General features: G+C 49.6%; 3 protein-coding genes across 3 annotated transcripts; 1 reads left to right on the top strand and 2 right to left on the bottom strand.

Annotated features, from left to right (window-relative positions):
• Window positions 1-6,437: 6,437 nt before the first annotated feature.
• On the top strand, window positions 6,438-6,587 carry PPTG_00218 (hypothetical protein; the record flags this gene model as incomplete). The annotated part of the gene is made up of 1 exon (XM_008891591.1): window positions 6,438-6,587. The coding sequence occupies one exon, from the start codon at window positions 6,438-6,440 to the stop codon at window positions 6,585-6,587; it is 150 nt and encodes a 49-aa protein (XP_008889839.1).
• Window positions 6,588-6,931: 344 nt separating this feature from the next.
• On the bottom strand, window positions 6,932-8,078 carry PPTG_00217 (hypothetical protein; the record flags this gene model as incomplete). The annotated part of the gene is made up of 3 exons (XM_008891590.1): window positions 6,932-7,564; window positions 7,610-7,825; window positions 7,884-8,078. 3 exons carry the CDS (start codon window positions 8,076-8,078, stop codon window positions 6,932-6,934), a joined length of 1,044 nt encoding a protein of 347 aa, XP_008889838.1.
• A 2,763-nt stretch (window positions 8,079-10,841) lies between these two features.
• On the bottom strand, window positions 10,842-11,222 carry PPTG_20686 (hypothetical protein; the record flags this gene model as incomplete). Its single annotated transcript, XM_008892884.1, has 1 exon — window positions 10,842-11,222. The coding sequence occupies one exon, from the start codon at window positions 11,220-11,222 to the stop codon at window positions 10,842-10,844; it is 381 nt and encodes a 126-aa protein (XP_008891132.1).
• Window positions 11,223-13,940: the final 2,718 nt, after the last annotated feature.

Here is a 13,940-nt window from a genome sequence, read left to right as displayed (position 1 = left end):
TCGGGGACTCCATGAGCTACTTACGCCAGCTAGGCTAATACACTTGAAGAGCCTAATGAGTGTGGGCAAGGCTTGAATAACCTATTCACACTACAGGTGTTAGGCGTTAATGGATGAGATTTCGATACGGTGATAGCTGCAATGTTCTTGCTACGGCCCTTGGATATATTTGGCCTACCACTGGAGCTGTGAAGTCGCTCGATAAGAGTCCTACACTATTTCCGGGATTCGTGTTACTCAACCTTGCTTGCGATGCTATATCTCGACCTTGACGAACAATTCCGAGAGCTGATATGGTATTTTTCATCACCAATGCTATTGAACCGACCGTGAGAGACACGTTGTAAAACAAAGCGGAATGCCGGATTTTACCCGCTCTGTGCTCGGCCTCTACAAAGCACCACAACCCACCTCTCATTCCGCAATCTACTTGTCCGTTCATAATTTGCTCCCTTCCGCGAACTTCTTCTTAAATCCAGACTCCACCTCACACCGTCGCGTTCAACAACCATGCATCTCACTTACATACTCGTCGTGCTGATTGCGGGTACTCTCTATGCAAGTAGCAATGCGCTCCCTGTGGTCGCGGATGCAGAAACCATGATTATGAACGGAGGTTCTCCGGATATTTTCGCCTCTACACACACGGGTGGCCATCGTCTGCTACTCTGTGTCGAAAAATACGAGGATGTGGTCGAGGTAAAGGAAGGAGGCTTCAAGGATAACATGAATGCTGTTGCAGGGAAGCTGGATCCCGCTAAAACTGCGGGAAAAAAACAAGGACAAGGTTAAAGACATCAAAGGTAAGGTATCGAAATCCGACTGTAACAAGTTGGTCAAGCATTTACAGATTCATGGATATAACAAAGGTTAAGAACTCCGTCAGGAGCAGGTGGCTTGTATGACCTATGCCATCCTGAACGAGTTGGGCGATCTTCTCTCAGTACGAAGTGAAAGCTGGTACAAGGTAGACTTCCAATGCGATATATCATACCAAATTTCATGATGTTGATTAGTCTGCTATAGCTAACAATGCGAAATAGCATCAATGATAAATGCGCTCCGATTGCCGAAGCCATTTTTTAATTATACTTGTTCAAGATACAAAATGTCCGCTAGATTCTCTGTCGATAAATACACTTTTTTGGGCGTGTTTTGTTTGAAAGCAAGCGTAAGCGCGACTGTTTTGAAGACAACATTCGTTTCATCCTGAAAATGTTCTCAGTCGGTATTTTTAGGTTACAGGCTATTTAACACTGCATGTGGCGGCACTATAGAAAATAATACTGAACTGAGTAAAACGCCTTTCTCACTGTCGGTTCAATAGCATTGGTGATGAAAAATACCATATCAGCTCTCGGAATTGTTCGTCAAGGTCGAGATATAGCATCGCAAGCAAGGTTGAGTAACACGAATCCCGGAAATAGTGTAGGACTCTTATCAAGCGACTTCACAGCTCCAGTGGTAGGCCAAATATATCCAAGGGCCGTAGCAAGAACATTGCAGCTATCACCGTATCGAAATCTCATCCATTAATGCCAAATACCGTAAATGATATTAGAAAACCCATACAATCATACGCCAAAAGGCGGAGAAAAGCATGGCATTTCAAGTTGGAGACATGCCATTGCATTTTTGCGAGGAGGCAAATACAAAACAACTGAATGATTCATGAATCTCATCCAGGAAATATTGTGTGTTATTCGTAAGTCCGCATTTTAATACCAGATTCTGCTGCTGGAACTGAAGAACTACCTTGATTAACTTGGTGCATCGATTTGTCGTGATGCTAGGTTGTTGGTCAAAAGGGAAAACCTATCCAAAGTGAAATTAAGCTCACAATCAGTCGGACAATGCGTACATTCATATTAATACGTAGTGTTTAGGGACAATTATTGAAAGGGGTGGCAAAATATTGGACACATTTTAAACGGCCCAGCTAGCTGACTCTAAAACTGAATCTCCAAAGTGTATGTGTCGCAATAGCGTCGTCACGCTATGTAGCAGTAGCAGCTCGCGGGTAACGCGGGCTGCATGTCACCGGTTTACGTGTTCGTCATCGGCGTGCGCGAGGGCATGAGGAAACACTGCCTAACGCGAGCAGAGCCGAAGATCCTCGAGGAAGCCTTCGCCATCGCATTGCGTGAGGATTATACGGTGTCGTCATCGGACGGTAAGGCGCTGTCGGAGGAGGCTCGGGTGTCGGTGCCCACTGATATGCTTTCGATGTCGAAAGCAGGGTCATCGTGCAGCAGTGTGTCGCGCACCTGCCCCTGCCTTAGCCCATGCAGCGGCCGTCGGAGATGCTGAAAAAACCATCCCGACCGCACAGCCAAAACAACGGTCAGGACCAGTAGGTGCGGGGCGTCCTATCGGCTGCAATGGAGTACGGATCTCCCGGGGGAAGCCCAACCTCCTAGCCCCTCTGTGCTACATGCAACTTCAATGCCACTACAGCCAACGACGCCACGACACTGATTATCGTCAGTCTACATGTCGAAGGCGCGCGGCGTCCTACCCGCGAGCTACTCGACTCAGGCGCAACGAATAACTTCCTCCGTGCGTCGTGTCTGCCGCTCCTTCCGTCGAGTGTAACTGTTAGAGAAGGCTCGACGGATGCCGTTGTTAAGTTGGCTGATGGTATGTCACGCCGCGTTCCACGGCGTGGCGTGTCGCTGTCTTACACTTTTGGCGCTTTCACGAGCAGCGACGTGTTTTTGGAGATTGAGATAAACTACGCTTTTGACTGCATATTTGGAGTGCCGTAGCTAGCACTATACCAACCGGAAATCGACTGGCTAGCACGATCGGTTGAACGCCGTGCCGATTTCGACGTCAGTGAAGTTTCCACTCATCTCTTGGTTGCACCAAGAGATTGGCCGCACGTCACAATAGTGGACAAGCCATCCACGCTACAATCCATGCATCGAGTGAGCCATGGCCCTCCTTATATGGCTTGCTCCGTGTCGATAAGTGAAGCCAACGTGATAGAGGATCCTTGTTGGTGAGCAGGGATCAAGAAGAGACGGACGAGCATGCGTTGCTCCCGAAGGTGAACGAGACGGCCGAGCATGTGTTGATCCCAAAAATGAATCGAGTGGTCGAGCAAATGTGGCTCCCAACGCGAAGAACGGCGGTCGAGCTTGAGACGCTCCCGCGGACTGATATGGCGGTCGAGCACGAGGTGCTCCTGTCATCCGACGACGAGAACTCATCGGCCTCGATCTCGTACTCGACGCGGTCGAAGAAATCCAAACGCAAGAACAACTCGCATGGGCGCCTAAGTAGTTCACGCCACACTCCACCTTGTAGGGGGGGGGGGGGGGGGGATGATGCTGATCTTGTCAAAGTGCTATCTAAGCTGTAGTTCTCCACCAGCGTGCCGAATCAGCTTCGTTTCATCGAAGTTGCAATCCCGCCTTCCGATGCCGCGTCGGTTACCAGTCCCCCGAGTCTATCATGGAAACATTTACTCCGGGACGTGAAGGCAGGAGAAATCGAACAAGTCTGTTAGATAACCGACGGCGACACTTCTCCCGTTGCACTGAACGCGGTCAACGACGTGACGGAGTCGTCACGACCAGCGGCGGCTGAGCCACAGTCGGCGCGAGAAGAGCGGTTTACGGCTCGGTCATGGTCCGCTCTCAAAGATTCAGGCAACCCTGCGTACGAACTCGCCTGCGAATTTGCAGACGTATTCCCTGAAAACATTCCAGCCAAGTTACCCGCCGATCGAGGCGTTCGACACGAGATCGATCTCGTGATACGGCAGTGGCCACTGCCGCGAGACCAAGTTCAAGCCATGGATGAGATCTTTGAGGAACGCCGCAAAGTTGGTCACGTCCGTGAGAGCATCTCGCCACATTCAAGTCCAACCTTTTGTGTGAAGAAGGCAACCGGAGGCTGGCGCATCGTTCACGCATTCAATAAGCTGAATGACGCCACAATTTCTGTGCAGACGATAATCTCTCGAAAGGACATGGTCCCAGACTCCATGTCTGGTAGCGAAGTCTTCAGTACGATTGATCTGCCTGATGGATTTTATTAGATCTTGATGAAGGAGAGTAATATTCCACTCCCAGTGGCTTTTTTCTGGGAGTGGCTCGCCATGCCCCAAGGATTGAATAACGCTCCAGCGACGTTCAAAAGGATGGTTTCACACATTCTTCGGCCGCTTCGGGACTTTGCACCCAGCTATTTTGCCGATATCTTCGTACACAGTGGCGCTGAGGACGGTCTCAGCGCTGTCGCAATGCATCTCCACCATCTTCGTCAAGTCTTCCAAACGATGCGTGACAACAAGTTGTACTCGAATCTGAAAAAGTGTGTGTTTTGCGCACCAGCAACCCCAGTCCTCGGCTGCTACGTCAGCAAAGGTGGCGTTCGTGCTGATCCCGAGAAGGTGACATCGATTTGTTCTTGGGCGATGTCCAAGAACCAAACGGAACGTCGACAATGGTTGGGTCTTACCAACTACCTTCACAAATACACGAAGAACTACGCGGGCCTTATTCACCCACTTTTGTCGTTGCTGAAAAAAGACGTTTCTTGGTCGTGGTGTCTAGAACATCAGATGGCCTTTGAAGTGGTGAAACAGAGTCTTTCGTCGGCGCCTGAACTGATGCTCCCCGATCCGTACATGCCGTTCCACGTTGTTTGAGATGCCAGCGACTTTGCCATCGGTTGCGCCCTCATGCATGTTGATGATGAGGGTTATGAGTGCGTCGTGAGCTACCATTCTCGAAAGATGAAGCCGACTGAGAAGAAATATCCCGCCCACGACAAGGAGCTCCTTGCAATGCGTTACGCTCTGATCAAATTCAGAGTGTACTTGCTCGGCGAAGAAACCTTTGCGGTATACACCGACCACGCATCGCTGAGAACTGCGATGCGAAGCCCACATTTGTCGCAGCGTATGGCTCGATGGTTGTCGTTTTTCTCGGAGTATAACTTTGTGGTGCATTACAAGCCCGGCAAGAACAATATCCTTGCCGATGCCCTTTCGCGACGTCCTGATTATGGTCCGAGGCGTTTGATGGCTCTTCAGACTACCTCTGATGACGAACGCGATGACGATTGCGCTGTCTGTGTTGTTCTTGGAATGGATCCCACCTTGGCGACTCCGGAGTCATCCATCTGTGAAGAAATTGTGGCGGCCTATGCTGATGACCACTTCTACTCTGCCATCATCAACCACCTCCGTTCTCCCAGCGACGAGACGCTGGCAGCACTTACGCGTCCGACCCGAAGTCATCTCGAGCGGTACCATCTTCACGGCGATCTGTTGACGTACTCTATCGACACGGTCGACGCTCCTCGGGTCGTCGTCCCCGCTGCCGACGCCCTTCGTGCCCGCATCCTGCACGAATATCACGCCGCACCCGTTGGCGGACATCTTGGTCGTAAAAAGACGCTCGCTGCCCTGTCGCGTGACTTCTATTGACCTCGCATGTACAAGTGGGTTCGTAAGTGGGTGCGCTCGTGTGAAATTTATCAACAAGTTAAACCTGCGGGTTCTGCCCAAGCCCCGCTGCGTTCGTTGCCTATCGCCACTAAGTCGTGGCGATCCGGTAGCATGGACTTCATTTTTGGCCTCCCATCTGACAAGCACGGACGCACGGGTGTCCTGGTCTTCGTTGATCGTTTCAGCAAGATGGTTCATCTTGCCGCAATTACCGCCCAAGTTACCGCTGAACAAACTGCGTCCTTGTTCCTTGACTGTGTATTCCGGCATCACGGGTTGCCGGAATCTATCGTGTCAGACCGTGATCCCCGTTTCAAATCCGCTTTCTGGAGTCACTTGTTCAAGCTGCTTGGGACGCGCCTTCTCATGTCGACGGCAGCCCACCTCTAGACGGATGGGTGAACGGAGCGCGTAAATCGGGCTTTTGAAGACGTTCTCCGCAGTTACGCGACGTCGTTCTCATCGTAGAGCGACTTTCTGCCGCTTGCCGAGTTTGCGCTAAACAATGGTGCTCACGCGTCGTCTGGCCTGACCCTATTCTTCGTTAACAACGCGCGGCACCCGCGCGTTCCTGCGCTGCTTGCCATTCACCTATCGGGTGACGCGGCGAGCGCCGCACTTGGTGGGGGAGGAAACGCAGGGCGAAGCACAAGGCCATCGCCTGTGTTGACATCGAGGTCGAGCGGAGACTCGAGATTGAGCACCCCCGAATTGGGTACACCGCAATTAGGTACATCCGAGTCGACTCAAAATTTGAGTATTAGGCCTGACCAAAAATGAGGATTTGTGTCAGATCAAAATATACGCGACCATTCGGCCCGCGATCTCTCCAGCCGCGACCCCTCGCTGAACGGTCGCGCCCACGACGAACGATCGACGGCACCGGTGACAAACACCGGCGCGGGAACTCGTGCTCCTGGAACAGTACAAGCAAACGCTGCCGCATCCCGCCCTCGCTCAAAGACGCCGCCGAATGCCGCAGCGTGGTGACGCCTGCAACTTTGCACCGAAGGAAGATGAGTTCCCGATCAACTCTGACGCGGTGTCCGAATTCCTGCTTCGTCGACAAGCCATCACACGATTTGTATGTGGTGCTCTACAGACAGCGGTCGACAAGCAGTAGGAATACCCTGACAGACGGGGACGGAAGAACACATCGAGCTTCCGACGAGGCGATCGAGTCTTGCTGTTTACGGGTGGCATTCAATCAGCTGCTGTGACAAACTTGGGTGCTAATAAGTTAGCCCCTCACTATTTCGGACCATCTAAAGTGACGCAAGTGATTGGAGACGCTTATACGCTGGATATACCTAAGGCAACGGGCTTGCACCCGACGTCCTACGTCGGGCGCCTCAAGCCGTACTACCTCACTACGATTCCGTCTGACGCGCAACCTTGCTAGGTGCTGGCGCGTAACCAGAGCGCCCAGCACGACGATGCTGACGCCGAGAAGGCAAGTCGACTCTCTCATCGCGAGATGGCTCCGCTGCCCAGTGTCTCCAAATGGCGCAGGCGACTCATCATCGCCCGACGCCTCGGTTCCGCCTGAGAGGCGAACCTCTCAGCCGCGTATGCGCGCCGATTAGCAGTCTCCGCAATCTGTTGAGTCTTCAGTGCGTCGTCTCTCGCTTGGTCGACCTCCCGACGCATCCGGCGATACTGGTCGATCGTCAGACGCTCCACTGTGCCGCTCTTCTCGGCTCCACGAGAAAAAGCTGAATCACGAAGGCCGCTATCGACGAGATCCGCCTCCACCAATATTTGATGCGGCGGGTAACGAGCGCTGGATCGTGGAGAGACTTGTCGACCCCGATGTGCGTCGTGGCCGCGAGGATCCCCCTCGCGATGTTCGCGGTCGTGATCGTCGTAGCGAGAAAAATTGTCGCGTCCGCTGGCTTGGCCACTCTCCCACTGATGACACGTGGGAGCCACGTAGTCGCCTGCTTGAAGATGTTCCTGTCGTGGTGAACGACTACGAGACCTTGCTCGCTCCGGCGAGCGTGACTGCTGTCGCTGTGAATGACTACGATCCCGAGAGTGACTTCGGCAGCACGAACGCCGGCATCGACGCGATCCCCTGCGTATCTCCGCCTGCTCCAGCTGCGATCACGACCGGTCTTAGCGCCCGATTGCCTGCTGCTCTACCTCGCTCAGTGGCAAGAGCTCCAGTTGATGCTCCCATTCAGTGCGAATCGGCCGATCCCGAGTCTCAGAGCAGTTCGCACAGCCTTCCACAAGGTGCACGTAGCAGATTCGCCACTCGTGCTGTGCCAGCTGACACACGTGCTCCCGCAACTCGCCAATAGCGTGGTTACTCCTATTGCTCTCGCGGTCTTCAAACCCAGGACGTGAAGGACAGGCCTTCACGTCGCGAGGCGTTCCGGCGTCGGATGAAAGAGCACCACGAGCGCTACAGGACGTCGTGTGTGTACGCAAAGTTGGTCGCCTTCCCGCGGGTTGCGCGGTAGCGAGTGAAGAAGACCTCCATCGTGTCCAGCGTCTCGGGTTCCTCAGCGCTGCTCACGCTGTAGAGCTCCCAAGGCTTGAGGTCCTCCTCCATCACGAAGTACGCTGGAGGGCCCGTCGAGTTTGCGCTGGAGCTTGTGGTCAGCATCGTCGCTTGTGTTGTGGTCGGGCGACTGGTTCCTGTCGAGCGCGTCGGAGTCCTTCACGGATTATTCTGCGTTTGCACTAACGGGACTGTTAGTGCTACTTCGAGGGGGGATGAAATGTGCCCCATTGCATATATAGGTGATCAGCTATAAGATATTACATATTGAGCAGTAGCAGCGCGCGGGTAACCCGGGCTGCGTGTCATGTCCTGATCGGCTTGGCTGATAATCGGTCAATCAGGCATCGTCCTCAGCTGAGTGGTTGACAAAAGTGAGCAGGGCTACTGCCCTGGCTCCATAATAAAACAGAGTTGATTTTTCCCCTATTCCGACGGCTTCGCCTCAGTTGGACTGAGTCTCCTCGACGCTTCCTAGCTACAGTGTATGCTAAGATAACGGACCGTTATAGTTCTTGAACAGGTAAATTGAGAACTGATTGAGTTTACCTACCTTCGTACTTCTGTGATCCTATCGTTCCTGCTCTCTAGGCGACTCCTTGGTCTAGTACTCAGTAACTTCTACTGGTTCACGCGCAACATGTACGACTTCAACCTTGCCTTCAATTGCAACCGCTTGTAATTGTTGTCTACATCTTCCAGCTGCTTGTACTGCACTTGGTTGTTCTGCTTCTTCAGCGGTGTTCGCCACACCTTGTTGGATGTTCCTCATCATCTTTTCAATCCCATGTGCTTGTACTAGAAGTTCTCGCTACAGTATAACTATTCAAAATGTCCACGTTTGTCCGCATCTTTGCATCATAGAACTCCTTGTGTATACTAGCAAAAATACTGATGCTGGTGTTCAGCTTCGTGATTGTATCCCTTCTTCTAATTGCCTGACTTTAATACCTAACAGACTGCATACTTGCATATTGTAAAATCACACGGTACTGTATAACTGGCCCACTGTACAACCATACTGTACTTGCATTGGATAACATACGTCACGGAGAGGAAAAGGGTAAATAGAGATGCTGGTGTGGAAACGCTGCGCCCCATCACGATGACACGCGAAATCTATCGTCGCATGCTGATTGAAGACGTGATCCCTGCCATAAAGCCCATGTGGGTGTGTATTAATGACGAAAAGGAGGGCGTTCGTTTAATAGGGGGTGTCAGACTTGGTAAAAAAAATCACATGCCATTTCGCCCCAAATCACATGTGATTTTCCGGAAAATAACAGGTGCCATTTTAGCGGAACATGAATCCCTTAATGTCTCAGTCTTCTTTCCTCACCAAAAGGTAACAACTCACGTGCGCTACCAAAACGGTTTACCTTTGTCTATTCAAGACGATACCCGTGTTGCTGACCCAAACGGGAACGTCCTCACGGCGTTTGCGGCGTTAACTTCCGTGGTGCAACTCCAGAAACCTCAAATCGTGGCTGGTAAGTTTCTGTCCGTTGAACCGGCCTAGCCGCTGTCTTGCAGCATGTCATACTCGTTCTTTCTGTAGATATGCCAGGAAAGCACAAAGCTACTGCTGAATCCTCTTAGGTCTATCTATCCCCGGAGGACTATTCTCTCCTCGTGGACTGGACTGAGGCCAAGTTCTCTCGAAAATTCTCGACATCTCGCCCGATTCATACTTGACCTTAAGTTACGCCGCGATAAAACTTGTACTAGGACTTCGTATAGCTCCTTCACGGTTGATTCGACAGGGAAGCACTCACACCAGTCATCGAACGGAGATCACCCACCGATGTATTCATCAAACTTTTCCTGAAGTATGGCGAGGGAGGGGTGATCAACGATCTCATCCATAAGCGCCTGTGGATCTCTTACCTTGGTCATTTCGCGGGTGTGCCTTTTCGACCGATCGCCGAGCTCTTTCTCGCGGAATTCTGACACGCCACTTTAAAAACTCATATCAAATGACATGCTATTTGCTGGAAATTCACATGTGGTTTGGGGCGAAATGGCATGTGATTATTTTTCGATTTTGTTCAAGTCTGACACCCCCTATTAATGGCGCAATACTAGCTGAGATGAAGTAAAAAAAACAAAAAAACAAAAAAAAACAAAAAAAGAACTCAAGATAGTCAATAATTCTGAGATCGAACTACAGAAATAAAAATATAATTTTGTCTGGACTCCTAATTAGCTAATTAGTCTGGTCCAGACTTATAGCGCAAGAGTTTTTTTTTTAACCCAAAATTGGTACACATCCGGAAACTGTCCTGATATCTGTATCAAAAAATTCCAGGCCTCACCCCGCATTTGGCCGGGTTACAAAACCACTCTGTATCAGCTATCATGCTCTTCATCTGTTAATGGTTGTGCTACTTCTAGTAGTCACTAAATGCAGTCTTGACTACCGTCAATAGGCAGGGTGTTTGGTTTGCCAACCAAACGTGAAAGCGTTCGATCAAATCATCAGAGAGAAATTGCTGTCCAAAATCAAGAACATCACCACAAAGGCAAATATCTCCCGGATGGGGTTTTGGACCCTAACTGCCGTATTGTAGCTGTTAAATCCGATTTAATGGTCACCCGGTTACCTATGATCTCTCTCTCTCTCTGAAAGGCAGCAACAAAGAAATTAGCATGCCAAAACTTGCGGATATCCACACCTACAAGGATTGAGGAAGGCCATGATACCTTTATACGACTATTGAAGGGTTCAGTGATTACAGAGCTATCATTTTGCCACGAAAGTTCACGAGTTTATCTGTGCTTTAGTCAACTTGATGATTCAAGAATACTATTCAATGGTTGACCATCTGTACCAAAGTACTCGACCAAAAAAAACAGAAACTTAGGCACTTACGCATTACCAGATAGTTTGGCAAGACGGGTGAGGTCCAGTGCGATCAGTGCATCCCTTTCGGCTGGGGTGAGTTTCATACTGCGTACGAGCCGAATAATGAGCTCTTTTGTTTCTTGTATCATTCGCTTTGCGATAGGATTAAAGTGATCGAAGACAACTATACCCCTCTCTTCGTCTTCCTCGCTCATGTCTTCTTCAGCTTTGTACCCTCGAAGAAATCTGCTCATCTTTCGTTGCGGAGCTCCGCCGGAATAAGCAACCTCCGGGACAGAAGTTTTAGAGAACGTTGTTGAATCCAGATCTGTGGCATCCTGTGCACAGATAGGGCCCGCAAAAACAGCTCCCGCAGCAACCAGGATGATGTATATAAGATGCATCGCAGGTCAGCTTGAGAAAAGCTATCGTCGCTTGGGTAGGGGGGGGGGGGGGGCAGTAAGTTGGATTGTGGGCTTGCGAGAGAGTTATGGAATCCCAAGTGTTCGCACGCACAAGGACGTATTTGGTTAGAATGGTCATTCTGTCGATTCAATACGCACTCTCCCATTTCTCACCTCGCGTATTGCGTTATGGGAAGGGCATGCAGAACAAATTTGATTGGAGACTCGCCGCAACAACCTCTGTGTCGAAGAATAGCCTCCGAAAGCTATGACACTGCTGTGGACGGTCGTTTTCCTGTGTAAAAATGCTGAATGGGAAATACAGTGACTTTCACCTCAAAACACATCTCATGATGTCCGTCGTTTATGTTCTGTTGTAATGGACTAATGAAGTAAAAGTATCAATACAAGAGTGCGGGTTCTCGGTCAAGTATTCTGGGGCTGGGATATTTCAATGTGATGATTCGACCTTAGATCCTTTGGAATTTCAGTGGACTTTGTATAAAGTTTGTATGGATGCTTCCAGGAAATTCGGATTCTCTGAATTTATACATCCTAAGCTCTTCTTGAACAAACCACAGCCAACTTGTAACTTAACGCTATTTCAAACACAATTACATGAAATAGGCCGAGAACCAGCACAAGTGACCAGCCCCTGAAATACTTCACAGGTCAATGTTACGGCAACAAAATGGGATTCAGTACTGCACTGTAATACAATGTAGTAAATCTGCACATCCTTTCAGAATACACCAAAAGGTTTGGTTTGCTCACGAGTGCAAATATCCGACCACAGCCAATAGAATCAGTTTAACAAGTTACTTTCCCAAAACCACACGCACTAATTTACAAACGGTGATACTAACAATTGTATCCATTTGGTGATGCGTACGAGTTAGTTCGTCGTGCATTATAAACGCATGCATCATGGTACGGGTCGTTCTTAGCTGTAGCAAAACTGTGAAGACACCGTTTCACTAATTCGTAAGTTGCGTCAGTGCTGTCCATCGAAGCCCACACGTGTAGCCAGCTAGGGCAAAGCAGCTAGGGCAAAGCAGCTAGGGCAAAGCCGTCAGTCTTCACTTATCTCCGCAGTTTCTTCGTCCGACTGCATAACTTGACAGTGTTAGATTAAGTAATAAAGTAGTAAAATTAGGTTTACAAAGAACTTTGTTAACATGCCTCCGTTTCGACCGATACCTCAGAGTCCGAAGAGCTAGAACATTCATTTCATTCCGGTTGACTGCTGATACCTGAGAAATCCGGTGCTGATGAACTCAATGTCATCGGTAGCTACGCGTTGACGTGTAATATGAGCAAAGGTAGCAAAGTGCGACAAGCAGTGAATGTGAATGGGCTACTTACGCCGCTTATTTGTTGCAGGAAAACTTCTGACTGTACCCAAAAGCTACAAAATAGAGCCGATATTCTACAAAACCGTCCTCTGAATTGACGGGTTTTGATTTGAATGAAAGAAGTACTCGGCACAATATCATCTCCATTTCCAGAAGTGCATTCTCAGCTCTGATGGCTTGATCCTTGAAGACGGCTTCCTCATTATCGTGTATCCTTCACTGGTGGATGTTCCTGAGGTCTGCTGAGTTCTGCATTCAAACCAAATGTTAGAAGAATATGGAGAGCCTGTGACTATTGCGCACCTTTTGGTAAATTAGGGCCAACATTTGTCTTCCTAGCTTATACTCGGCTTGAAGTCGCTCGCGTAACTCTCGGTTCTCATTCAGAGCTCGCCATCTCTCTTAGATTTGACGCTGAGCAATTTCCTGCCACACAAAGCGCGATTCTTTCTTGCTTGGTACGATTAACCGATAGCCCGGGGTGTCATTGGAGTAAGTGATGACTCTATTCTTAGCGCGTCCTTCATGACGTTCTCGGACGCTGTAGATCGTTTGAAGCTGCGCCAGCTTCGTCTCGAGCCAACTGAAGCTGCTCCAGCTCTACTTTATCTCGGCGTACACGCTTATTGTTGGTCTCGTGTGATGTCGTCATGCACGAATCTTTAGACGGTTGAATGTTTTGTGGTGGTGCAATAGTGAAATTCTCGGGATTTGTCGGGGTTTCAAAGTGCCATGGGCCGAGAAATGGCCCTATAGTGTCATCACGGACGTACTGCTCTGCAATATATCCAATTGATTATGTCGAAGTGATGCTGCTCTACACAGCGTCGACACGAAAGTGGACTCGACAACAAGTGATTGGAATAATACACATTGATGAGATGAGAGCGCATGACAAATTTTCACGCAAACACCGATTACAGCCATCATTTTTCTGCCCCCCCCCCCCCCCCCCCCCTTCCGCATATTTGTTCGAGCTACAGTATCCGCTCCACAATCTGTCCAGGGCACCACTCTTATTTTTGTCCACATCTTAATTTAACATAGCAGGTAATAAGTTTTAGTATAGTCAAATCTGGCTCAGAAGTGTATTAATAAGTGCATCGCCAACGCATATGCTGTGACCCAATGAACTTCTACTTACTGTTTCGTGAAATTTCTTGAAGGTCGTACTAGTTCACGCTGCTTCTTGCGAGTAGGCAACCCCGGGATGCAGTCGGCTTGTTGCTGATGTCTACATTGTACTTGCCGGTTAACCAGCACCTCACTTTAAACTTTTAACTGACACAGGGCAGACTTGTTTCCCGCCTTGTTTGAAAGTTCAAAACGGTCACAGGGTGTTTACCTTAGATGGCGCTTTTTT

The sequence above is a fragment of the Phytophthora parasitica genome (genome assembly GCF_000247585.1).
Source record: "Phytophthora parasitica INRA-310 unplaced genomic scaffold supercont2.1, whole genome shotgun sequence".
NCBI classification, from domain to species: domain Eukaryota; phylum Oomycota; class Peronosporomycetes; order Peronosporales; family Peronosporaceae; genus Phytophthora; species Phytophthora nicotianae.
The sequence above is the reverse complement of the archived record's forward strand: the minus strand, read 5'-3'. Positions and strand labels throughout refer to the sequence as shown.